Raw genomic sequence first — 22,046 nt, 5'->3', positions numbered from 1 at the left:
CTTGCAGCATTTTGCCAATATCCTTCCTGAATGGACTGTGTATTTACTGATCAGTCAGTCAGCGCCCAATCTGTCGTTCATCTTGTAGTTGTGAGTAAAGTATGAAGCTATCGTTTAGCACGGGGTAACGTTGCTCCTTTGTAGCATTGAAGGGGGAGTGGAGCAATCTGATTCTTGTGAACTGAACTCCTCCCATTGCTGCGCATGCGCGGTTCAATTTTTCACTCCTCTTTTTTTTTTTTTTTCAATTTTTCACTCCTACTCTGGCTTCCGGACGCCAAGACAGACCGCTGCCGCCGAATTTAAAGAGACAGGCTATAGTTATTTTAAATACGATAAACGGCAACCATTGTCCCTTTGCTTTTTTTTCCTGACGTCTCTTGCCTGAGATTGTTTCATTCGATGGTGATGTTTAATCAAAGTCGCAGCGAGTAGCAGCTTGTCTGTCATCACCATCCACTCTGCTGGATTTTCCGTCCTTTTGCGCTGTGCCGAGACTGTCCAGCCAGGCAAAGTAGGGTTCGCTTTGCAGGCAGGCTGGCTTCCCGACCGAGAGGAAGGTTTGTCGGCTAGCCAACAACTGGAGGTAACACCGAAGCTTCCCTCTCAAGTTGTGGCGGCGGCTCACAAGCCTCCTGTCGCCGGGATAATGGCGAAGATTCAGGCGCACAGCACCGCGAAGCAAATAAACCAAATCCAAGACAAGCCTTACGTTATAACACAAAAGCAAGTGCAGCAGCAGCACTTCCAGAAGCTGAAGGTAAGAAGACAACGGACACGACAAGGGAAAAGTCCCTCAGAGTCAGAACCATTTTGTTCGTCGGATCATTGCATTGGATTTTGAGGGCTTTTCTTTTTCTCCCCTCACGTCGAGAGTAGTGAAAGGATCGGCTGGGCTAACCTTTCTAGTTAGCTCGCTGGCCTATTAAAAGTAATTCATTGGCGAACACAGGCGAACATTGACATTTAATCTCAGATGTGGAAACTGTATTTTCATTAACGATTTCGTGTGTTGTGTGACAGTCGGGCGACACAGTTGGAGGTAGTTTCTTATTTACGATGTCAATAACAGGCACTGTGAGCAAACATTAACTCAAACCTCGGTTGTGGGAAGTTCCTCCTTGTTCGTTTTTTTCACCCTGAACAAAGTGGAGGACGTCAGCCAGCCAGGCTAGCCAAGAACGGCTATTTCACTTGATTAGCAGCTTCATTACACATTTCTTTGTTATCGCAGTGTTTTAGTATTACCAAGCTGTTTATTGCAACACGACTCTTTTAACCACTAAACATAATGTGAAAAACCAGACGTGTTGTAAGTGTTAGTGGAGTTATTATCGTCATTTGAGTGGCTAGCGTTAGCTCCTACTACCCTCTTCAAATGTGTTTCTGACAATGCTTTGTGAACACATATTTCTTTATCGTAACCTGACCTAGCTTGGCCGCTGCGTATAAAAGAGAGCTGAGGAGCAGTGAACAAAAGCTGGGTGCTGTTTCTTGTAGTTTATTTATTTATTTATTCAAATAGCGGTGACTTGTACAGATTGTACAGCTAAATAGTGCATTTGTTGATATATCACTGTAGTTGACCTTTTCGTAAAACTTAGTGGCAAATCATTTCCACATTTGAGGAAATAATGCAGATGTTGATTCACCACTTGATGCTAATTAGTATTATCTACCAACACAGACACAATGTGTAGTCAAATTATTGTCTTGCTTCGAGATCCTCTATAAGTAGCACAACAGGGTGTTTGCCTTTAAACCTTTGCACAAGTCCAGGTGAGTCTCAATGTGCTTTATGGTGCATCGATGATTTTTGCTGTTTTTTTTTTTTTGTCGTCTGTGCACAGGTTGAAGATGCCTTGTCATACCTGGACCAAGTCAAGATTCGTTTCGCAAATGATCCTGGAATATACAACAAGTTTCTCGACATCATGAAGGAGTTCAAGTCACAGAGGTAGTTGTGCAGAAAGTTAGTTTCAGTAGTATGTTTCCTTTACCAGAAGACACCAGAAACAACAGAGTGGTTGAGCTGTACACCTGCTGCCAAGTGCAGTGCTTAACTTCAATGTCCTCGGATCAACAACATGTTTTACATTTATGAACAAGAAAGCGTTTTGATATAAAGACAGAGCAGTTTTTTTCACATAAGTTGGTTTTCTTAACATAGCATATGAGAGATGAAGCTTGTCTTTATTTACCCCTGTCACACCTCCCCACTAACATGTCTGGTTTTGCTTGTGCTCCTGTATAGCATCGACACACCAGGGGTGATAAACCGCGTGTCTCAACTCTTTCACGGACACCCAGACCTAGTCTTGGGCTTCAATGCCTTCCTACCACCAGGGTATCGGATAGAGGTCCCCAAGAATGGGGTGGCTTTCCTCCAATCTCCATTCTCCACACAGGTAAGAGACTACCCTCAGAGCTGAAGTTAATCAACACTTTTAAAGCTTTCAACCTGTTTAGCTTTCAACATGTGCATCCTTAGAAACTCAACAAGCAAATTTGAAACTTACCAAAAAACCAGAATGTAGTTTAATGTACTATAAGGTCACAAATAATCAAAAGTTGTCTAAATTGTAATACCCTATATGTAAATGATGTATAATGCATTATGATAGATGACTTTAAATGATTTGAGGCATATGTATGTGCATCATCCTCAATCCAATCCAAAAACGTTCACGACAAGTCTGTAGCTATAATGATTCAAAGGATGTTTGATCCACTTTGTTTCCTCTTAGACTCAATTTCAATTCAATTCATAATTAGTTTGATTACATTTTTATTTAGATATATGCACTTATAAAGTCTTTATCTGAGTGGCTGCAGCTTTAGGAAAATAAAAAATCACAAAGAATGCATGAATTCAGTTGTCAGTTTCACAAGCACCAAGTCCTGCAGACTTAATGGTGCTCTCAACACAACACAACATTGTTCTACTGTGAAGATCAACTTTCAAGACTGAAGACTTTGCTACAGAGCGCTCATCTCTGAGAAATAAAACCGCTGTAGTTTCTTGTTTATTTGTAAGTCAGTCAGTACTTTTTATTTTGTACAGATCCTTTCACAAAACAGGGTCACCAAGTGCTTCACAAGAATCACATACAATGATAATCATAATTATAATAACAACAACAAAACATCATAAAATGAACCCAATAGAGAAAAGCTTCTATTGAAGAAACGACATCAGATGGCCAAAAGCCACTTTGAAAAGATATGTCTTAAGCTCCTTTTTGAAAGCATCAGAGCATGCTGCAGAGTGTCAGTGCAATGGAAGAGTGCTCAAAAAGTGTCAGAGCCTCAAGCTCAAAGGCATGATCGCCTTTAGTTTTCAGACGGACCTGAGGGACAACAAGAAGACCGTGGGTGCATCCGAATTGCCAAGTACCTACTCAGTCCTTCAGTAGTCAGTACCTACTATCCGTGCTGTATACTGTTTAGTACCTACTATTCAGTAGGCACGCACAGTAGATATTTGTTCCTACTTCGTCTGATTCATTCAGTAAGGAAGTGGCGTCATTTACGTTACCCGAACCGGCCGCATCCACCTGTTTTTTTAGGTTTTTTTTCTGTTTAGCTTTATTCAAGAAGAGTAATGCCCATATACAGTCAGGTAAACAAAAAACAATATCACAAGTAAAAGACAGATTAAATAACTAAATAATATCTTGGAGGCGCACGTGAAGTGACGATTTACGTTTAATTTCGCACAGCATTGTGGGTGGTAAACTCCAATTAATTTCCTGAAAGGATGCATCCGATCCATACTGCATAAAACCCGGAAGTTAGTATCCATGCTGAAATGTTCAGTATACTGAGGTGGACACAAAAAATGCAAACTGAATGACCACGAAAGTTCAGTATACTGAAACTCCATACTGAAAAGTACGTACTGCCTACTGAACTGTGATAATTCAGAAAGGGCCATTGTTCAGAAGAGCAGAGGTATCGACAGGGGATGTAGGGGTGGAGCAGGTCAGAGATATAACCGGGCACCTACCCATGTAGTGCTTGGGTAACAAGGACCTCAAAGTGAATTCTGAAGTTGTTTGGAAGCTGGTGTAGGGAAAAATAAGATGGGAGTCACGTGATTAGACCTGCTGGACCTCGTCAACAGTCTTGCAGCAGAGTTTGTAGACAGTTAAGGAAGGACTCACTAAGACAGGTGAAAAGACATTTCACTTATCAAGCCAGGAAAATTGAAAAGCATGAATAAGCATCTCTATGAGCCAGTTCGGAAATATTTCTTAAGTGAAGGAAACATAAACGGGTCAGTGATTTAATATGCTGATCAAAAAGCCTTGTCTGATCAAAAATGACTCCAAGATATAAGCCAAGAATCACAGGCAAATATAATTATCTATCGCAAGAGTGTTTTCTTGTTTTCAAAGTAAAAGGGTTGACTCCAGAAGTTGATTGTGCGATCTTAGGATCAGGGGAGGCGTGTCTCGTACATGTTTGCAGGGGTGTCCCTGTATGCTAACAATGTATGTTCTTGTTTTGAATTCCCCCTACATCTAAAACCTGTACTGTCATAAAAATGTCTTCTTGGATAAAGAAGCTTAACATGAGTGTGATATTACTGGTATTGTTGACACGATGAATACATGATGTTCTGGTATAGGGTGAAAGACTACTTATAGTGTCTTTATTTTGAATCATTCGCAGCTTCATATATTATACACTCTGTTTTCTGCTGATCTTTTTGTTAATGTATGTTAATGGTAAATGCTTTTCTAGTCTTCTGACTAGCCAGAGCACTTTCTACACTGCAGGTCACACCTACACATTCACACACTGATGACAGGCTTCTATGTAAAGTGACCATCAGTGTTCACTAATCCATGCATTTACATGTGTGGGAAGCAGTTTTGGATTAGCAGTACAGTATTACCAAGGACATATCGACATGTGGCTACTGGAGCTCGGGATCGAACCCCCAACCTTCCGGTTGAGAGATAACCACTGAGCCACAGCTGCCAGTGTTAATTTTCTGTAGTATAAAGTCCCTTTAGAGAACAAAATGCCATGTCTCTAGCTTGTGCAGCACTTTCTGCTTGCATCTTAAAAAGCAACAGGCCAGATGTTTAATTAAAATAAAGCTTGCTTATAGAGGTTTTTTTTTAGCTACATAGAGTTGCAGTTTTGAGACGTTAAGGTTAAAAACATTGTATTTTAATTGTTGCACTTACCACCTAGCTTAATTTCTTCCTGTCGTCCTCTTATCTGTCCAGGTCTCCCCAGGCCAGCAGGGGAAGAGTCTTACCACCTCTGCAGTGACGGCAACCTCAGGTAGTGCCTCTGCAGCCCCAACAGAGACTGGACCTGCCCAGACAACTGAAGTGAAGACGGCCTCATCGGATTCTACGTCTTCGTCGACTCCAGCGGGACCCCCAGAGCCACCAAGCAGGCTTTCTCTTCCTCTGATGAGCAGAGAAAGTCAGAATCAGGCAACCACTTCATCTGTATCCCCACCTGCCTCAGAGACCAGCCCCGTAGAGTTTGACAGTGCCATCAGCTACGTAAACAAGATCAAAAACCGCTTCCTGGACCATCCAGAGATCTACAGAGCCTTCCTAGAGATTCTTCACACATATCAGGTACCTATGAGAGAAAACATGAAGAATTAAGTTTCTTTTTAGCAAGATCACAGTTCATGTGTTATTGTTTCAGCAGTAGTATTTTCCTAGGAGAATAGTTGAAATGTTTGTCTTCTCCACCATGACTACAGACCAAGACATGTATTTTTTTCAATTTTGTGCTGCTTTCTTAAAATCTTTCTAGTTCCTCATCTGTGATCACCGTTTTCCTCTTCCCACCCCTCAGAAGGAGCAGCTGGAGGTGAAAGAGAGTCGAGGTAGCCGGGGCAGCAGTGGGATGACAGAAGATGAGGTGTTTTCTAAAGTTGCAAGTCTTTTCAAGGGGCAAGAAGACCTGCTGGCTGAGTTTGGACAATTCTTACCTGATGCCAAGAGATCACTGGTAAGTACAGCAGCAGTACATAAAAATAAATAATGTTGCAATTTTCATATATGTTAAAGCGGTGCTTCTCAACGGGTGTAGCCTGAGGACCCACCACCGACTTCTACAAGATAAATTGCGACCCAAATTTCTGATATTTTTCAACCAATCAGATTTATTTAATGAAAAATTGTGCAGTGAACATTACGGCTTTGCGACCCACTTTAGGGTCCCGACCCATCAGTTGAGAACCACTGTGTTAAAGGTTGTTGTGTAAACAGTTCTCTGGGCAAAATACCAGTACCATTAGTACCAATACCAAAATACCATACCGTTGTTTTGTCTGATTTTTTTTACACGTCTCACATGGGATTTGCAAATAACATATTATCTGTGTTACTGCCCAAAAATGCTTTAATAATCTTATTTAAAGGAGCAATATGTTACTCTGACACGTAGCTTCTAAAATTGGTACTACAGTCCAAATTTAGAACTTTGGAGAGAGCCGTCGCCCCCTCCTCCCCAGAGTCAATGTGCACGCAGGTTGCCAGGTCACAGACACGGGTGTTTCAGTGTGTAGCCAGCTCTGAAACAGGCTTGAAAACTTCCTGCGTTCTTACCTCTCTCCATTTTTCAAAAGCACCTCCAGTATTTATCCTCGCTTTACTACGTTTCTGGTGGTGGAGCTTAATAGAAAAATACTGAGTCAGGTCGCTTGTTGCTTCCTTCGCTGCAACACCTGTTGTGGGGGAGGTGGGGGGGGGGGGGGGGGGGGTGTCTTTAAACTGCCTAAATGCTCTGTTCAAAACAAATCAAACCATTCCTGACTGGAATAGAAAGTTAGTAGGAGGACATACTGGCTGCTGCATTGTTGTCAGAGAAGACAGACCTTCAACACAGCATGTTTCCTTACTAGTGTCCTATGATATAGTAAGGTCATTTTATGATTTAATTCAGTATATATTTTACATATTGCTCCTTTAATATTGAATTTGGTGTTCTACATTGACAGTTAATTCAGATCAGTCCAGACCTGGGCTGAACCAATACAAAATCAGCAGAACATTTATCTGCAACTGTTTTTGATGTTATTTAACAGTTATAAACCTTGTATCCTCAGTCTCCTTTGAAATTAAATCAGATATTGTGATGGGGGATGTTCTCAAAAAAAACAAGCCCTTTCAGGCGGTAAAATGATGCTCCAGAAAGTCATGATGGCCACATTTCTAACACCCTATGTTATTGTCCTGGGTTGCCCCTTTTCCTGCAGTTCACAGGGAGCTCGCTGACGGGAGGGAAAGAGCAGCTAAAAAGGCCAGAGGAAGAGGACACGATATCCAAACAGAACAAAAAGAGGCCCCGGCCCATCCTCTTGCAGCACATGTCCCCGCTGCTCAAGGTACATTCTCTATTTCGATGAAGTGCCCCAGGCATCACACCAATATATGTAGGCATGTCCTTGATCTGGAAAAAAGTTCATCAGCTCTTTATCATTCCAAAACCAACAAAACTAAACATATAATGTGCCTTAATAATAAGTAATCATGAATAATGGTATAATGGGTTTTTTTCCCAGAAAAAAATGAAGTATTCCTGTACCAAAGATCAGTCCTTTGCTTCAGTTGGAAAACACGGCGTCTTAAGAGAATTCTCCTTCTTTGATAAGGTAAAATCTTATTTTCCAGTGCAGCAACGTAGAATTTCCCTCTTCCTTGGTTCATGCTGTTCTTTTGAATCCCTGCCTCTGTACTTCCTTTTTCCTTTCGTCTCTCATGTATCTAGGCTGTCCTTATTGTGTCCTCTTGATGATGTGATCGGTCTGATTTCCCTGTCCTTTTCTCTCTCATCATTCAGGTTCGTCGTCTGTTTAAGAGCCAGGAAGTGTACGAGAACTTCCTGCGCTGCATCGCCTTGTTTAACCAGGAAGTAGTTTCGGGAGCGGAGCTGCTACAGCTCGTCACTCCTTTCTTGGGGTGAGTGGATAGAAAGATGGCTGAGCTGGAAACATGTGTGAGATGGATAACAAAAATGATGGATGTACAGGTAAACTGGTACAGTGGCAGGGAGCTGAGAGGAGGTGTAGCTTTTGTGTTTACTGTTGTAGAAGGAACTATCTGGTATCACAGCATGGAAGGACCACAACAATTGTAAATTTGCTGACATTTATAAAATGCTTTGAGAACCTTTGGAGGATTTTAAAGAAATGTTTTTATAATCATCCAGTAGGAGTGATTGGTTTCTGGTCAGCTGTTCTACTCCTGATTTCTCTGTCACTCATCTCCTTCCAGGAAGTTTCCTGAACTGTACACACAGTTCAAGTCGTTTCTGGGGGACAAAGAGCTCTCTCATGCTGTGTCAGGGCTGTCGGATCGCTACATGGAGGGGGGAGGGGGCCGGGAGGTGGATTATGCTTCATGCAAACGCCTTGGGTCCAGCTACAGAGCCCTGCCCAAGACCTACCAGCAGCCTAAATGCAGTGGACGTACCGCCCTTTGCAAGGAGGTACACTCATTTCCGTTTGCCTAAAAAGTCTAAACATATCAGTGGATTGCTTATCGTGGCCTTGTTGAGTTAAGTTGTAATCATAGTTTTCTACTGCACTCTGTCATACTAAGATGCATTGTGTGCAGCTTTAAGTATGTATGACTTTCTCATACAACTTTTGCAAAGCAATATTCTCATACAGTTAAAAACATGCATTGTTTAAATTCATGTTAACATGCTAGCAGTTGTCTTTTTTCTGCCTTTGCTGGTTTTTAAACAAATGTCATAAATGATACAAAGGTGTGTCATTATGAAAAAGGTTTCCTGATGAAAGCATCTTTATTTAATTATGATTTACTTTTTGTCCTTGTGTTTTTGTAGGTGTTGAACGACACCTGGGTGTCATTCCCCTCTTGGTCAGAAGACTCCACCTTCGTCAGCTCAAAGAAGACTCCTTATGAGGAACAGCTGCATCGCTGCGAGGATGAAAGATTTGAAGTGTGTACATCCTAAGAGCTATTCTATTTACAATTCGTAAAGAGTAGGGAGGCTTGTATAAACATTGAAACAAACTCTATGTTTGAGTCCCTCTTGTAAAGAGAAGTGATATGCTTCAACACACAGAACATTTGGCTCTACACTGACTCTATACTGCACTGCTTTACATTTCTATGTCTCCACCTACAGTTGGACGTCGTTCTGGAGACAAACCTGGCCACCATCAGGGTGCTGGAGAGCGTCCAGAAGAAGCTCTCCCGTCTTTCTCCTGAGGACCAGGACAGATTTCGGTTAGACGACTGCCTCGGCGGCACGTCTGAGGTCATCCAGCGGCGCGCTGTGTATCGTATCTATGGTGACAAAGCTCCTGAGATCATTGAGGGACTAAAGAGGAGTCCTGCTACCGCTGTGCCTGTTGTCCTCAAGAGGTCAGGACTTTCTTTCTTTTTCATACTTCTTCATCTTTAAAAAGTTTGATGGGAGACATCCAGTGTCTATCGGGTATAAAGAGTATTTCCTTGCAGTTAAACGGCTCATTTACAAAACACTGCTGGAGGTTTGTGGCGGTACGACAGAAATCCAGTGTTTCTGACAGCATAAGAAACATGTTTTCATCAGCAGACAGTGATCATTGTATGTTTTGCCAAAAAAGGTAAACCCTACCAGCAGAAGCTTTAAACAAAGTATTTATATTGTCGGTATACTGCAGTAAGCATGTAATTGTGTTTTACATCTTGCAGCCTTCTTCATATAGAATGAACTGTAATTGTTATTTACTAGGATTGTCTGTAGAGTACATTTTAGATGTGTCGATCTCTACAGGTTGAAAGCCAAGGAGGAGGAGTGGAGAGAGGCCCAACAGGGCTTCAATAAAATATGGAGGGAGCAGTACGAGAAGGCATACCTGAAGTCCCTCGACCACCAAGGAGTCAACTTCAAACAGAACGACATGAAGGCCCTCCGGTCCAAGAGTCTGCTCAATGAGATTGAGAGTGTCTACGATGAGGTAAACACTTGTGTCACATTATAGTGTGCAAGTTAGCTGCCCTTTCAATTTTCCATAGAAACTACCTCACAGTCTAAGCATAATGCTTTGTAACAAATATGTCACCCAACAATAAAAAAAAATCAAAGAAAAGGTTTCAATGCACGTCCTCATACTGGTGGTTATTAATGAGCAGTAATTGGTTGAGTTTATATTCAGGATTTATTGAATAAATAAGTATTTCCTGGCATTGTCTAATTTCATTGTATATTTGATGAGTTCTTTTTTATTGGCTTTAAAAACAGGAGTTGACAAAACATAAGAAACTCGAGAGCCTTACATGACCCATTCAAGTCGAAAAATAATGAACGATAAAAACATGAAAGTAAAGTTTCCATGTTGTTGTTGTTGTTTACTCGTAAATGCTTGGCCCAGGAGATACTTGGTTTTATTTCTTGGACTCAAGAAGTAAGGGATAAGCCCAAAGGTCAAGGTCTATTTGACCTTGTGCCCTCCTCTCCTCATGAACATAATATCTCAGGAGGTCAAGCCTCAAAAGGAGCTCACGTCAGTCCCATTCCTGTAAGCAAGATGACGGAGCGTTGCATGTGGAATTTATTTTATGTCTGGTTTATTTTTATTTGCCAAGTACTTGTTAGTAGAGAGGCATACTCTGGTACTGTGCCCCTCCTGTAAGTGGTTGTGCTGCCACCTCTCCTGTTGAACATAGGCCCACTTATGCTGTTCATGAATGGTGTAGGTGGGTAACACTGATGAATTTATTCTTCTAACTTGTCTTGTTGGTAGCAGGCATAAAACCAGGAGGGTGCGATTGCTGGTCTTCTTCTCCGTTTATGTTGGAGGGTTAATTTTTCTTAGATACGATGAAAACTTCTAAAGCCATGGATATTTAATAGTGTGTATTGCCTTCGTTAATCTGTGTTTTTCTGTGTGTCTCAGCGACAAGAGCAGAGCACAGAAGAAGGCGGCGTTGGACAGCAGGGGCGTAACGGCTCTGGTGCTGCCTCATCCAACGAGCCTCACATGGTGTTTACGTATGAAGACAAACAGATCCTGGAGGACGCCGCCTCGCTCATCATCTACCACGTCAAACGTCAGCCCACCATCCACAAAGACGACAAGGACCACATCAAGCGCATCATCCAGCACTTTGTTCCCGACCTGTTCTTCTCTCGTCGAGGCGAGCTCAGCGATACTGAAGACTGGACTGATGAGGAGGCTGAGCCTGAGGACGGGGCTGAGAGAGGAGGAGTTGGAGGAAGTGGAAATGGAGCAGCACCAGCAGCAGTAGGAGGGGGAGGAGGAGGAGGAGGAAATGGTAATTCAAGTAATCCACCAGGAGCAGCAGCAGCCACAGGTGGTCAGTCTCAAGTCCAACCTGTCCAGTCACAGCCCCAGATCCTGTCCCAACCTCAGCAGCAGCAGCTCAACGGGGAGTCCAGACGGAGGCGCTGTAGCCCATCCCAAACTGCAGACATGGAGGCCTCCACCACCTCCACTAGTATGATCCAGCCTCCAGGCAACCCCCCATCCACCCCTGTAACTACACCTATGGAGACAAGTTCAGGTGTACCAGGAGAGAAGGTGGACCTGCGCGACCCTGAAGCAGAGCACCAGAAGGAGCTGGATGGCGTCTACAACCTTTACTACGTCAACAACAACTGGTATTTCTTCCTGCGGCTGCACCAGACCCTGTGTTCACGGCTGCTGCGGGTTTACCGACAGGCAGAACGGCAGCTGCTGGAGCACAGAGCGGAGCAGAGCCGGGAGAGGCTGTTAATGGCGGAGGGGAGGAGAGAAAAAGCATGTGACCTCGCCATGGAGCTGCGCCTCAAACAACCCAGTAAGTTCAGGCTACTGCTTGCTTCTATTAATCCTGCAATAGTATGACTGTAGTATTTTATTTCAGTTTGTTTAACAAGCAGTCATATCTGAATCATCATGGACAATTAAGCTCTATGTGGGAGCTGCAGTTAGTTTTAGATCCTTCAATTATAATCAAGAGCTGCCCCATATTTATTACATCAGTGGAGATGAGTTGATAATTGTTTATTCACGACGAGATTTCTACGAGTCAAACCGTCTGGATGTTGTCTTTTAACCCAGATTATACCAAAGTTAACTGTGCTGAGTCATACTACACGATAAAAGCTTGTTTAACAAACATCAAACATCCGATCACATACTGATTCTCTTTTCTTTGTCAGCATTTGAAACAGCGAGGTGTTTGATTGAAAAGTTTGAACAAACACAATAGTAACAGGATGTAATGCTCAGTGGCTTTAAAGGGGCTGACCTCGGTTAGAAGCTTTGCAGAGCTCTGTGACATGTTTGATTAGATGGTAAGATGAGCAGGAGTAACACAATATTCACTTTTGCTGCCAAAGTTTTTTTTAATATCAATGCTTTTCCATAGCACTTGCTAAAGCTAATGTGAATCCTTACATGTGGGTGAACTGCAGAGTTAAGCTTTATTTACCTTTTTTGCTATTGATTGGTCTGCAGATGATCTCTTTAATAGCCTTCAGTTCACTTCAGACCTTTAATGACCCTGGAAGGGAAATTTGATTTACAGCTTTGGACACAAAAACACAACAGATAAACAGACATAGGACAGTGCAACACAACCTGATGGAATACAACCAAGAAAGAAATGTCTCTGTTTCTTAAAAGTTTCACTCGAATGGTATAAATAAATATAAATAAAGTGCTATAGCTCTGCTTGAAAGTGCAGTCAAGGATTAAAGAAGATTAAGAGCATCAATTGCACGAGGAACATATGAAAGTTTTTTTTATCTATTGCTCTTAGCCCTGGGTAGCTTGTACCTCCGACCAGAGGGGAGAAGAACAAATTCCTCCAAAAGAGAATGATCAGCGCTGGACAAAATCGACTTTGTCTTCCTCATAATTTGTCTGTTCCAGATATCTGACAAGGAAAGCTGTCAAGCTGAGTGCAGTTATTTTAGCCTTTTAAACATGTGTTCAACAAATCACAATAGAATTGGAAAATTAGCATCATAATGTCGCTGACAACACTTTCACATCCACACATGTTGCCACCAGTCAAAAAACCCAAACTAGGGGCGTCGGATAGCCTAGTGGTTACATTGCACAGAGGCTACAGTAAAGTCAGTAAAGTAGCGTGTCCCTTTTTTTTTTCTCGAGTCCATCTGTCTTGTAACCTAAGCACCCGTCATAATCACGTAAAGACATGTATATTGTTGTATTGTTGACATGTTGTATTAGAACGTTGTGCAAGAGGTAACCGTGCTCAGGCCTGATTAGTCCTGGAGCAGTGTGAGTGCAGGCCAGAGGGGGAATGGGGAGGGGGGTACAATTTTGCTAGTGTGAGTGCGCCCTTAATGACACTGTAATAACTTGTGCTTTAGTAAAAGCTGTAATACTTTACCCTTTCTACCTACAGGTGAGGTGGAGCTAGAGGAGTACTACCCTGCTTTCTTGGATATGGTCCGCAGTCTGCTGGATGGAAACCTGGACTCCACACAGTATGAAGACACACTGAGAGAGATGTTCACCATCAACGCCTACATCGGCTTTACCATTGACAAGGTCATCCACAACATCATTCGGCAGGTAATCAAAGCTAGATGTCACATTGAGCGCTCATATTACACACCATCAACACACATACAATATTTAACAACATCATATTCTAATCTGCATCTCCTTTGCATTTCCTTTGACTCCAGCTGCAGCACCTAGTGAGCGACGAGGTGTGTCTGCAGGTGGTGGATCTTTACCTGGCTGAGAGGAAGAGGGGGGCGGCAGGGGGAAACCTGTCCTCACAGTGTGTCAGAGCAGCCTGGGAGACAAGCTACCAGTGGAAAGGAGAGAGAGTCATGGCCGAGGAGAACTGCTTCAAGGTGAGCTCAGAGTCATGGTAATTAAGAACTGAATAACATATACTGTCTGTGACATTTTGCCTTTGTTGGAGGTAGCAGAAATGATAAACTATCATTTCATTGTCATAGAAATCTTCTTCAAAACATGGCGGATACTTTTACTTTGCTTTTAAATGACTGAACATTTCATTTTCTCAGAACATCACATCCATTAGATTTTATAACTGAGTGTTATTTATGGATATGCTCTGAGAGATCTTTAGAAGAAGAAGAAGATAAACTTTATTAATCCAGAGAGGGGAAATTCTATTTTACACTCTGTTGTTGAACATGCTACACACACACACATATAGGCTGAAATACACACACATGCACAAACAGGATCCTTCAGTGCCTTGATAAAGGGCACCTCTGCAGTGCTCAGTAAGTGCCCTGGCACCTCTCCAGCTACCAGACCAAATTCCAGACTTAGTCCACACGAGGACTAGAAACGACCACTCTCCGGTTCCCAACCCAAGTCCCTGCAGACTGAGCTACTGCTGCCCCCTTTATTCATCACCATAAGTTTATCGCTTTCTCCCAGAACTTATTTGAAGATATACTGTGCTGCAAAAGTTCTACCTTTTTTCTCCTTTTTTAATTTGAGACGGCAGTTACAATACTTAAACCTCAGAAAGACGACCATGTTTGTTAAAATGTAGATCCTTAAAGTTTAGATAAAACTGAATCAGCTGTCTCCTCCTTCTGAATAGAATTTAAAAACTTTGTCTGTTGTGTGATTCTTAATCTTTATTTCTTTGTTTGTCTCTGCTTCACTTACCTTTTAGTAAACAGGTTGATTTATGTTCCTTTTCTTTGTCGTCAGGTGATGTTCCTCCAAAACGCAGGTCAAGTGACGATGACCATTGAACTCCTGGACACTGAGGAGGCTCAGGCTGATGACCCCTTAGATGTTCAGGTGAACACACACACTTTACAATAACCCAGACGTTCTTATTGAAGACTGATACAGAAATGTATGTGCATGTATACATCAAATAGGATATAACATTTATTAATCTGATCTGTGTTCTCCCTCAGTGCCTGTCGAGCTACATGGAGCAGTTTGTAGGAACAGAGTCGAGTCTGTGTTCTCAAGTTGACGGTTATTTCTTCAAACCTGTATTTCTGCCCAGGTATCAACCTTTATCATATTTACAGCTTTAGACTTCAACACCACTTCTCATTTTAATTGTGTATATACTCATTTTGTAGCCAGCAGTTTTTGATGACGCATTTATTGCCAACCTTTGTCTTATTTTGAGTCTGGAGAACTCTTCTTAAAATTCTGTCATTTTGTGTAAAGGAAGTCAAGTTTGAAATGATTGTGAGTTGTATCAGATCAACCAGCATTTTGGATAACATTTGTTATTTATAGTTCAACCATTTTTTTCCTAAAAGAAACCCCCCCCCCCCCAAAATTTGAAATGTAATCAGCAGCGACGTGTCTAACAAGTGTGTCTCTTCTTTGAGGAACCTGCGTCGTTTCCGTCGCTGGCAGGTGCGGCAGGTGGAGGCGATGCGCTGCAGGAGAGAGTGGCACCGCCAGCTTGGTGTGGAGAACGCAGGGAGTCTGGACTGTCGATTTAAACTCAACACTCACAAGATGGTGTTTGTGATGAACTCTGAGGATTACATGTACCGCAGAGGAGCGCTGGTCAAGGCCAGGAAGGTAGGTCATCAGCGTATTGTTGTGATGTGATGTGGAGTACCAAGTAGAAGATGCGTATTTGCTTTTAACAATCATGTGTGAGGTTACATAGAAGAGGTTTCTGAAAGTTCTTCCTCTTCCTCCGCAGTCGCAGCACAGAGTGGCATCGGGCCAGCACGAACGTTTTGACAAGTGGCACCAGGGCTGGCTGGCCAATCACGTCACGGCCTCAGCTGAACGCTCAGTGCAGAACTGGCTAATGGGAGAGGAGGAGGAGGACATGATGCCCTGCAAGACTACCTGCTTGCCGACTGAAGTGAAAGGGCAAATGGTGAACAGATACAAAGTTCATTACAGCGGTAGCAAAGCCCCGGCCTCACCCTAGAGACCTGCAAAAAGATGGACACAGTACGCACACATACACAGGTAAATGCATGGACATACAGGAAATTCCTACACTAAACACAGACATAAACAGCTGCAGTCCTACTTCTCCACCTTCTTCAACAATGTGTTCACTCATTCACTTCCACTGATGGGTGAAGAAACTGGAGTGAGTGAGTGGGTGCACAGCGAAGGGATGATGTGGAGGAAAGGGACCAACAGAGACAGTGAAGTAATCAATGAGAGTGAACTCGGCCCTGATTGACGGGAAGAGTTGGACACGGCGGCACAAACGTCAGCAGCATCATCACCATTATTCTAGCTTCTCTGGTGGCACTAAGCGTTGATGAGACTGAAGGACACGGACAGTTGACCAGGTGAGAAGTTCTGCGATCATGGAATTTGTTTCAGAAATGTGAATGTCTGTTTCTTTTTCTTTCTTTTTTTAAGTCGAGTGTAGTTTTTAGCTTCTAAAGCCAGAGAGCCTTCTGTTTGTTGGTTGGTTGGTTGCTTGATTTCTGCGTGTTTATATGGAGAGATAATGGTAAACGTGTGTATGTATGTGTATCCCGCTCTTCATTTTGTCTGTATGCCCAGTGCAGGCTATACAACTCTAGTAATGGCATTATTACTGTACGTGCATATATACAACAGGGGTCCTGCATTTTTATATATGCATCTACACGAGTTGAATGAAGCATCTTAAGATCATGTGGTTCTTTACAGTGTTTGCTGTCAGCCAACTCTTGATGTTTGCATTCTGTTTTTTGTATTTTTCCCTTTTTTTGTGTTGTAGCTAAATAAGACATCACCAGGGCAACAAGGAGTCCTTAAAAGTAATTGGTTTAATATGGATGAAGCAGTCAAATTATGTATCATATTCATGATACTAAATGTTTACTTTGTATTGTCTTTTTTTGCATACTGACATTGAAAATAAAGCAAAATATCAGTGTTAAAATAGAATGTATAACATTTATCCTGTATCAGTTATCACAAAATAAACAACCTAGTTGTGACCTTCTTAGATCCTGACTTCCAGGCTGTTTGTTGGCCCCACTAAAGTTTAACCCACCACTTGCTGGATAGTAGGAACTGAATTATTGAGCTGAAAACAATTAGCCCATCATGAGACAAAGAATGTACTAACCCTGTTGTGTATCTTCAAGCAGACTGTGAGAAATGTGTTGGATCCAGCTCCTCTAGTGTGAGGTCATGGGGGCTTATTACAGGACTGTTGTGCTTGATTGATTTAAATTTAAAAGTTGTCTTTTTCATTTTTTCCTTTGGCTTTATTTACATAATTAATGCAAAGGACATTCTCAGATGTCTTGTAATTGTAGGTTTTCAAATGTCTCTTTATGTCAAGCATGTCAGTGACCTCTGGTCCATTTAGATTACAAGTAAACATACCGGTGAGAGATATTTAAGTAAATGAAGATAATGTCAGTTTGCTGGGGAGATTGCATGATGTTACTCAAATATCCTGTCGAGTGACCTCGGGCCTTTTTTTTTGTAAACTGCTGATGCAAGGTCACAGAGAGACCCTCACTCTCAAGTCACATACCTTTTTTTTTTCTATTTAAAGGGTTAAGATTTTTTGTGTGAATTTGAGTTTATTTGATGGTGCTGTCTCAAAGTTTACCGTGTTCACCTTTGATTTAGTAGCACCCTCTTCTCTGCCAGGAAGCCGGCATTTCATGATGATTCCTTCATCTTTACTGCACGCCAAAGAGAACTGCTTCAGACCCAATCTTCCCAAAGGGAATGACGAAAAAAATGACCCAAATCCCAGGACACTGCCCGTGGATTTGAATGAGTTCCTCAAGCTGTTAGGAACCCAGATGTCAATCTCATATCTAGTCAGGACCTGCAATGCCACTTTTCACCACCAGGCTGCAGAGAAAGACTGTCTTACTCACAGACTAGGGGGAATAAGGAGCGTCTACAGAACTAAAGGTCAAGCCGTGAGAACTTTTTGGAACAGCTCGAGCGGGAAAAAAAGAGTTGAGAGGCAGAGCGAGTTTTAAAAATAATCGTGGTTTATAAAACCCAGATATGACAGGATCACCAAAGTGGATACAGAAATACAAATACAATCAGGAAAACCATCATAGAACAGTGTTATACACTCAACATGTACAAACTACTCTTCAAAAGGGACTGATGGGGAGGATGGATCAGAATGTGAGACACTTTCCTTTCTTTATGTCTCTTCAAATCACATTTAGCCACAATGTATTTAATCTGATTTTTTTTTGTTGTTGTATCTTATCAAAGTAGAACATTCATCTACCAAACTACGGGTACTATCACGTTCAGCTAGATTAGAGAAAGGGTACGAACAACATCAAAGGAGGGACATATATCAAGCACTTTAACATCATGGGAGTTTCAACAAGCAGTGAAAACAAAATCCTCATCATGAGGGGTGAAAAAATGGATGTCAAGGCTTATCGCCAACATGAGCGCATCAAAGACACAAACTCTACAAAAGAACCCTGTTTTTGTTTCCACATACTGAACACCTGTGAACACTGGTCATTATAACATTTGTTTCTCTCACACCGAAGCATCGCAGGAATACTTCCAGTAAGCTTATAAAAGAGCCGAGATGTGTTGGTCAGGCAGGTCTGGGATCAGTTTAACAGCATCTAGTTTGGGTGTGGGTCCTCTGGGTGGCCGTTCATGTGCCTTACAGTACGACAAAGTTCTTCTGTCAGCAGGGCACCACAAAGCATGTGTCCACAACATTTTCATGCACATTCACAAATGTACAAACATTTAGCATAAGGACAAAGCTATCTGCACAAACCCCCCCTCCTGGAGAGGACAAAGCCTATTTCAAGGCTTTTATTTCAGGTTATTTTATTTCAAAGAAGGAATCACCAACAAGATACGACCAATCACATTCTCCACTTCTATGGGGTTCTTTTTCTATTTTTATACAAACACATTTTGAAAAGATTTACACATGACAAAGAGTGCAGGCTTATGACTGATAAAAAAAAAGCTCTTCATCACCTACAAAATACTGCTTGTTTGAAGCAAAAATGGCAACATATGCACTCAATCATTGTCCGAGTAGCTACAATGATCGCTAATATACACATTATTAAATAACTTAACATCTATGTACAATGTAAAACAAAAGCAGCATGCAGGCAAGACAACAGAGCCTTTTTACAAAACGTGTGCTGTAATGTTGGGAGAGAGGCAATATGTGTGTGTGTGAGTGTTACAGCATGTGTCCAGTGTATTTAAATGGAGGGAATCTACCCTTCTTATACATGTTAGGTATATTTTCCTACTTTCCAGTTCACTTTAAGCTCTTTGCACACAGAAGCTGTTTTGTCTTTTAGCCGCTACGGGACGAACACAAGCAGAAGAAACGGGGCTTTCATGTGTGACGTGTGTGTCTTCTCTGGGATTTGTCTCATGACGGTCCGGTGGTGATGCAGTGCAGCCACAGGGAGGGACAGCAGAGGGAGAGTGAGGGGGGTATGGGGGGCACAAAGTAGAACTCATAGCAGTGTAAAGTTAACTTTCTCTCTTTGAAAGCTAGGGGCTCATTTACAACAGCAGCAACACGTAAAAAAACACATTTTTTCGCCCTATCTGCAATTAGACATGACATTTGATTAATCAAATCAAATGAAATAAAAGTGCTGAAAAACAAGGCAACAATACACATAAGACAAACAGCATATCTGCAGTGACTGAAACGCTGACTGATTCAGTGGCCGTGAAATGTACAAATATTGTGTAAAAAACAATCACAGGTAGTAGATATTTACTGTTAAAGAGTGTTATATTAGTCGGTTTAGCAGAATTACCAGATTTGACTACCAGAAAGAACACAGATCCAAGATTTAATTAGCCAAATTTCATTTTAAAAATACCCATCTATAGGGGGTATGATATGAATCCTCTATCTATATATTGTTTTAAGAACAGTGTTGGACTCAAATCAGAAGAGGTTGATTCATTGGGTTATATTAGTTCTGCTTGTAAGAAACAACCTACAATAGACAAAAAGCTCTATAAATCCACTTCAGCAGCAGAATCCAATCAAACTGCCCGTCAAGCAGCACAGAAGCTTTCTAGAAGTGTTACCAGTGTGGTCAGTTTGATATACGCATGAAATGTGTGACGATAAATCAGTGCCTCTCAAATTTTATCTCCCTCATGCACTTCTCTCTAGTTTTCCCCAAAAATATTGAGATTTACAACTCTAACTAAGAGAGCCAATTCCAGTTTAGTTGCATCCACTTGAACTTCACTTGTTCTTGGTCTGCATTTTTCTTTTTGTTCATTTCTCACACATTTCTGCTGCAAATTATAAAATGATAGAAACAAACGTTTCAAATTTTCGCCTTGTTGAAGCGGCACATCTGTTCTTCCCCATGCTGCAGAATCTAAAAAGCCTTTTTTGTTTTGTTTTACATTACTCTTGTTTGTTTTTCACAACATTCAGGATTTAGATTAATTCTTTTTTTTTTTTAATGCGCTTCACATTTTCCTCTCAGGTGCTTTTCCCATCTTCTAACCACTGGCATGAAAGAGCAGTCTTCTGGCACTCACTAACAATTTCAACAGAAAATCGGAAGCTGCTGATATTAGAGGGATTTCAGCACGACAGCTACCTCCTCAAATAAAATGACTCTGAACTTTTGTGGATTCTTTCTGTGCAGGTTGGAAAGACAGAGCTACTGTAACCACAGTCACATTCATATAAGAAAGCTTTGGTAGTTAATGCAAAAAAAGCAATACACATACATGTACTACAGTGAATAGGGCACTTTAAAGATGACACAATAATGACAATCAGCTTTGCAGTAATTTGAACCTGGGGATATATTCAGGTCAAACTATGAGCTTATTAAAAAATGTGGCACGAACAAGAAAAACATTTCAAACATTATAAAATACATGAACAATCATTGTGTGGATGCTCAAACTAGTCTCACTAGAATAAACAACAATAGAGTAACAATGCACATCAAAATATATGAAATATTTTTACAAAGAAACTTCACAGACTAGAAATGTTTGAATCAAAAACATCCCCTTATTTGTCACTTGGTTTTTCACGTTTTGTGTATCAAATGCACTTTTCCTGCAAGTGCCTCCAGCGCTGTGACTGACGGTATTAAAACAAAACAACAAAAGTGGGAGTATAAAAGGAATCAACGAGCTGAAACCAGTTGATTTGTTTTGATATGCTGCAATGTGTGTCGAGTCCTTCCTCAGGTTTGTATTGATTTATATTTAGTCTTTTTGATTGGCTTGTCACCTCCCTGTTGATCCTAGAGTATAAAGACGTGTAAACAGTCATCTGTAGCCTTTTTATGCAGCTTTTCAAAAATAAGAAACAGAAAAAGTACAGAAAAAAAAAAGAATTAACGAGACAAGATTCAATAAAAAAAAAAAACAGAAGAGAATAATCCCAGGGCAGTGTGGTCTGTGTTTCAAGATACATGCAGAAGATTTCCCTTAATATCTGTGTCTGTCTGTCTGTCTGTCTGTCTGTCTGTAGGCATTACCTCTCTCTTTAACTGTAGCAACATGACACTATGTTTGTGCTTCAGCAAGTTTTCTTTTTTTGTGTGTTCAGTGTGTTTCTATCTATACTTTTAAAGACCAAATGTACACAACAGGATGTAAAGATGAGGTAAACTGTCCGAAGGGAGGCCAGTGTGCGTCCTCACTGCTCTAAAGGTTCAGACTGAGGGTTTAAAGGTTCCTAGACTTTTTACAATGAGGGACAAGGGTTGAGGTTGGACGTTAGTGATGAGGTCCTTATAAGTATACTATCTGTGTGTGTGTGTGTGTGTGTGTTTGTGTTTGTGTGTACGTGCTGATGCTGAGGACTCAGCTGAAGGCCTCATCATCCGTGTCTTCAATCAGCACCTTGGTGTCCTTTTTCGATCTGGAAAAGTGGTGTGAAAATCGACAATTACATTTCAACAGATATGTTATTTTTTCCCACATTTGTACTCATTAACAGTTACATATTGCACCATGTCATACAACCATTGTCCTCTGGGATTTCACTTCGGTGTTCAGTATCTGCCCCAAATACTTCTTCAAAGGCGGTATCAAGGCGAGTATGCCAGTCAGTAGAATGTCAGCAACCTTTTCCCCCCGA

At 41.5% G+C, this 22,046-nt stretch overlaps 2 protein-coding genes across 4 annotated transcripts in view; one reads left to right on the top strand and one right to left on the bottom strand.

Moving 5' to 3' along the window:
- Nucleotides 1–254: 254 nt before the first annotated feature.
- On the top strand, nucleotides 255–16,924 carry sin3b (SIN3 transcription regulator family member B). Of its 3 annotated transcripts, none has more exons than XM_061032696.1 (19): nucleotides 255–760; nucleotides 1,851–1,957; nucleotides 2,255–2,408; nucleotides 5,244–5,609; nucleotides 5,836–5,991; nucleotides 7,241–7,369; nucleotides 7,547–7,636; nucleotides 7,825–7,943; nucleotides 8,259–8,472; nucleotides 8,836–8,952; nucleotides 9,142–9,380; nucleotides 9,775–9,958; nucleotides 10,898–11,801; nucleotides 13,383–13,552; nucleotides 13,669–13,842; nucleotides 14,687–14,779; nucleotides 14,902–14,996; nucleotides 15,334–15,532; nucleotides 15,660–16,924. In XM_061032696.1, the coding sequence occupies exons 1-19, from the start codon at nucleotides 650–652 to the stop codon at nucleotides 15,894–15,896; spliced, it is 3,858 nt and encodes a 1,285-aa protein (XP_060888679.1). In that variant the 5' UTR covers nucleotides 255–649; the 3' UTR covers nucleotides 15,897–16,924. The 3 variants fall into 3 exon arrangements, with proteins under 3 accessions (XP_060888679.1, XP_060888672.1, XP_060888662.1); XM_061032689.1 differs by having other exon boundaries at nucleotides 5,794–5,991; nucleotides 7,559–7,636; XM_061032679.1 differs by having other exon boundaries at nucleotides 5,794–5,991.
- A 992-nt stretch (nucleotides 16,925–17,916) lies between these two features.
- The window catches only part of xpr1a (xenotropic and polytropic retrovirus receptor 1a), a 71,042-nt gene continuing 66,912 nt past the window's right edge, over nucleotides 17,917–22,046 (bottom strand). The window contains exon 15 of the mRNA XM_061032704.1: nucleotides 17,917–21,827. Coding sequence (XP_060888687.1) covers nucleotides 21,770–21,827 — 58 coding nt within the window. The 3' untranslated portion in view covers nucleotides 17,917–21,769. The remainder of the gene's footprint in view (nucleotides 21,828–22,046) is intronic.

This window comes from Labrus mixtus, chromosome 3 (genome assembly GCF_963584025.1).
Source record: "Labrus mixtus chromosome 3, fLabMix1.1, whole genome shotgun sequence".
Lineage (NCBI taxonomy): Eukaryota > Metazoa > Chordata > Actinopteri > Labriformes > Labridae > Labrus > Labrus mixtus.
This window is presented reverse-complemented; position numbering and strand designations above follow the sequence as displayed.

Excerpts from the sequence above, each read along its gene's own strand:
- sin3b (XM_061032679.1), top strand. The coding sequence starts at position 650 with ATGGCGAAGATTCAGGCGCACAGCACCGCGAAGCAAATAAACCAAATC. Across the intron at positions 7,944-8,258 it reads CTCGTCACTCCTTTCTTGGG|GAAGTTTCCTGAACTGTACA; the intron begins GTGAGTGGATAG and ends ATCTCCTTCCAG. Across the intron at positions 8,473-8,835 it reads GTACCGCCCTTTGCAAGGAG|GTGTTGAACGACACCTGGGT; the intron begins GTACACTCATTT and ends GTGTTTTTGTAG.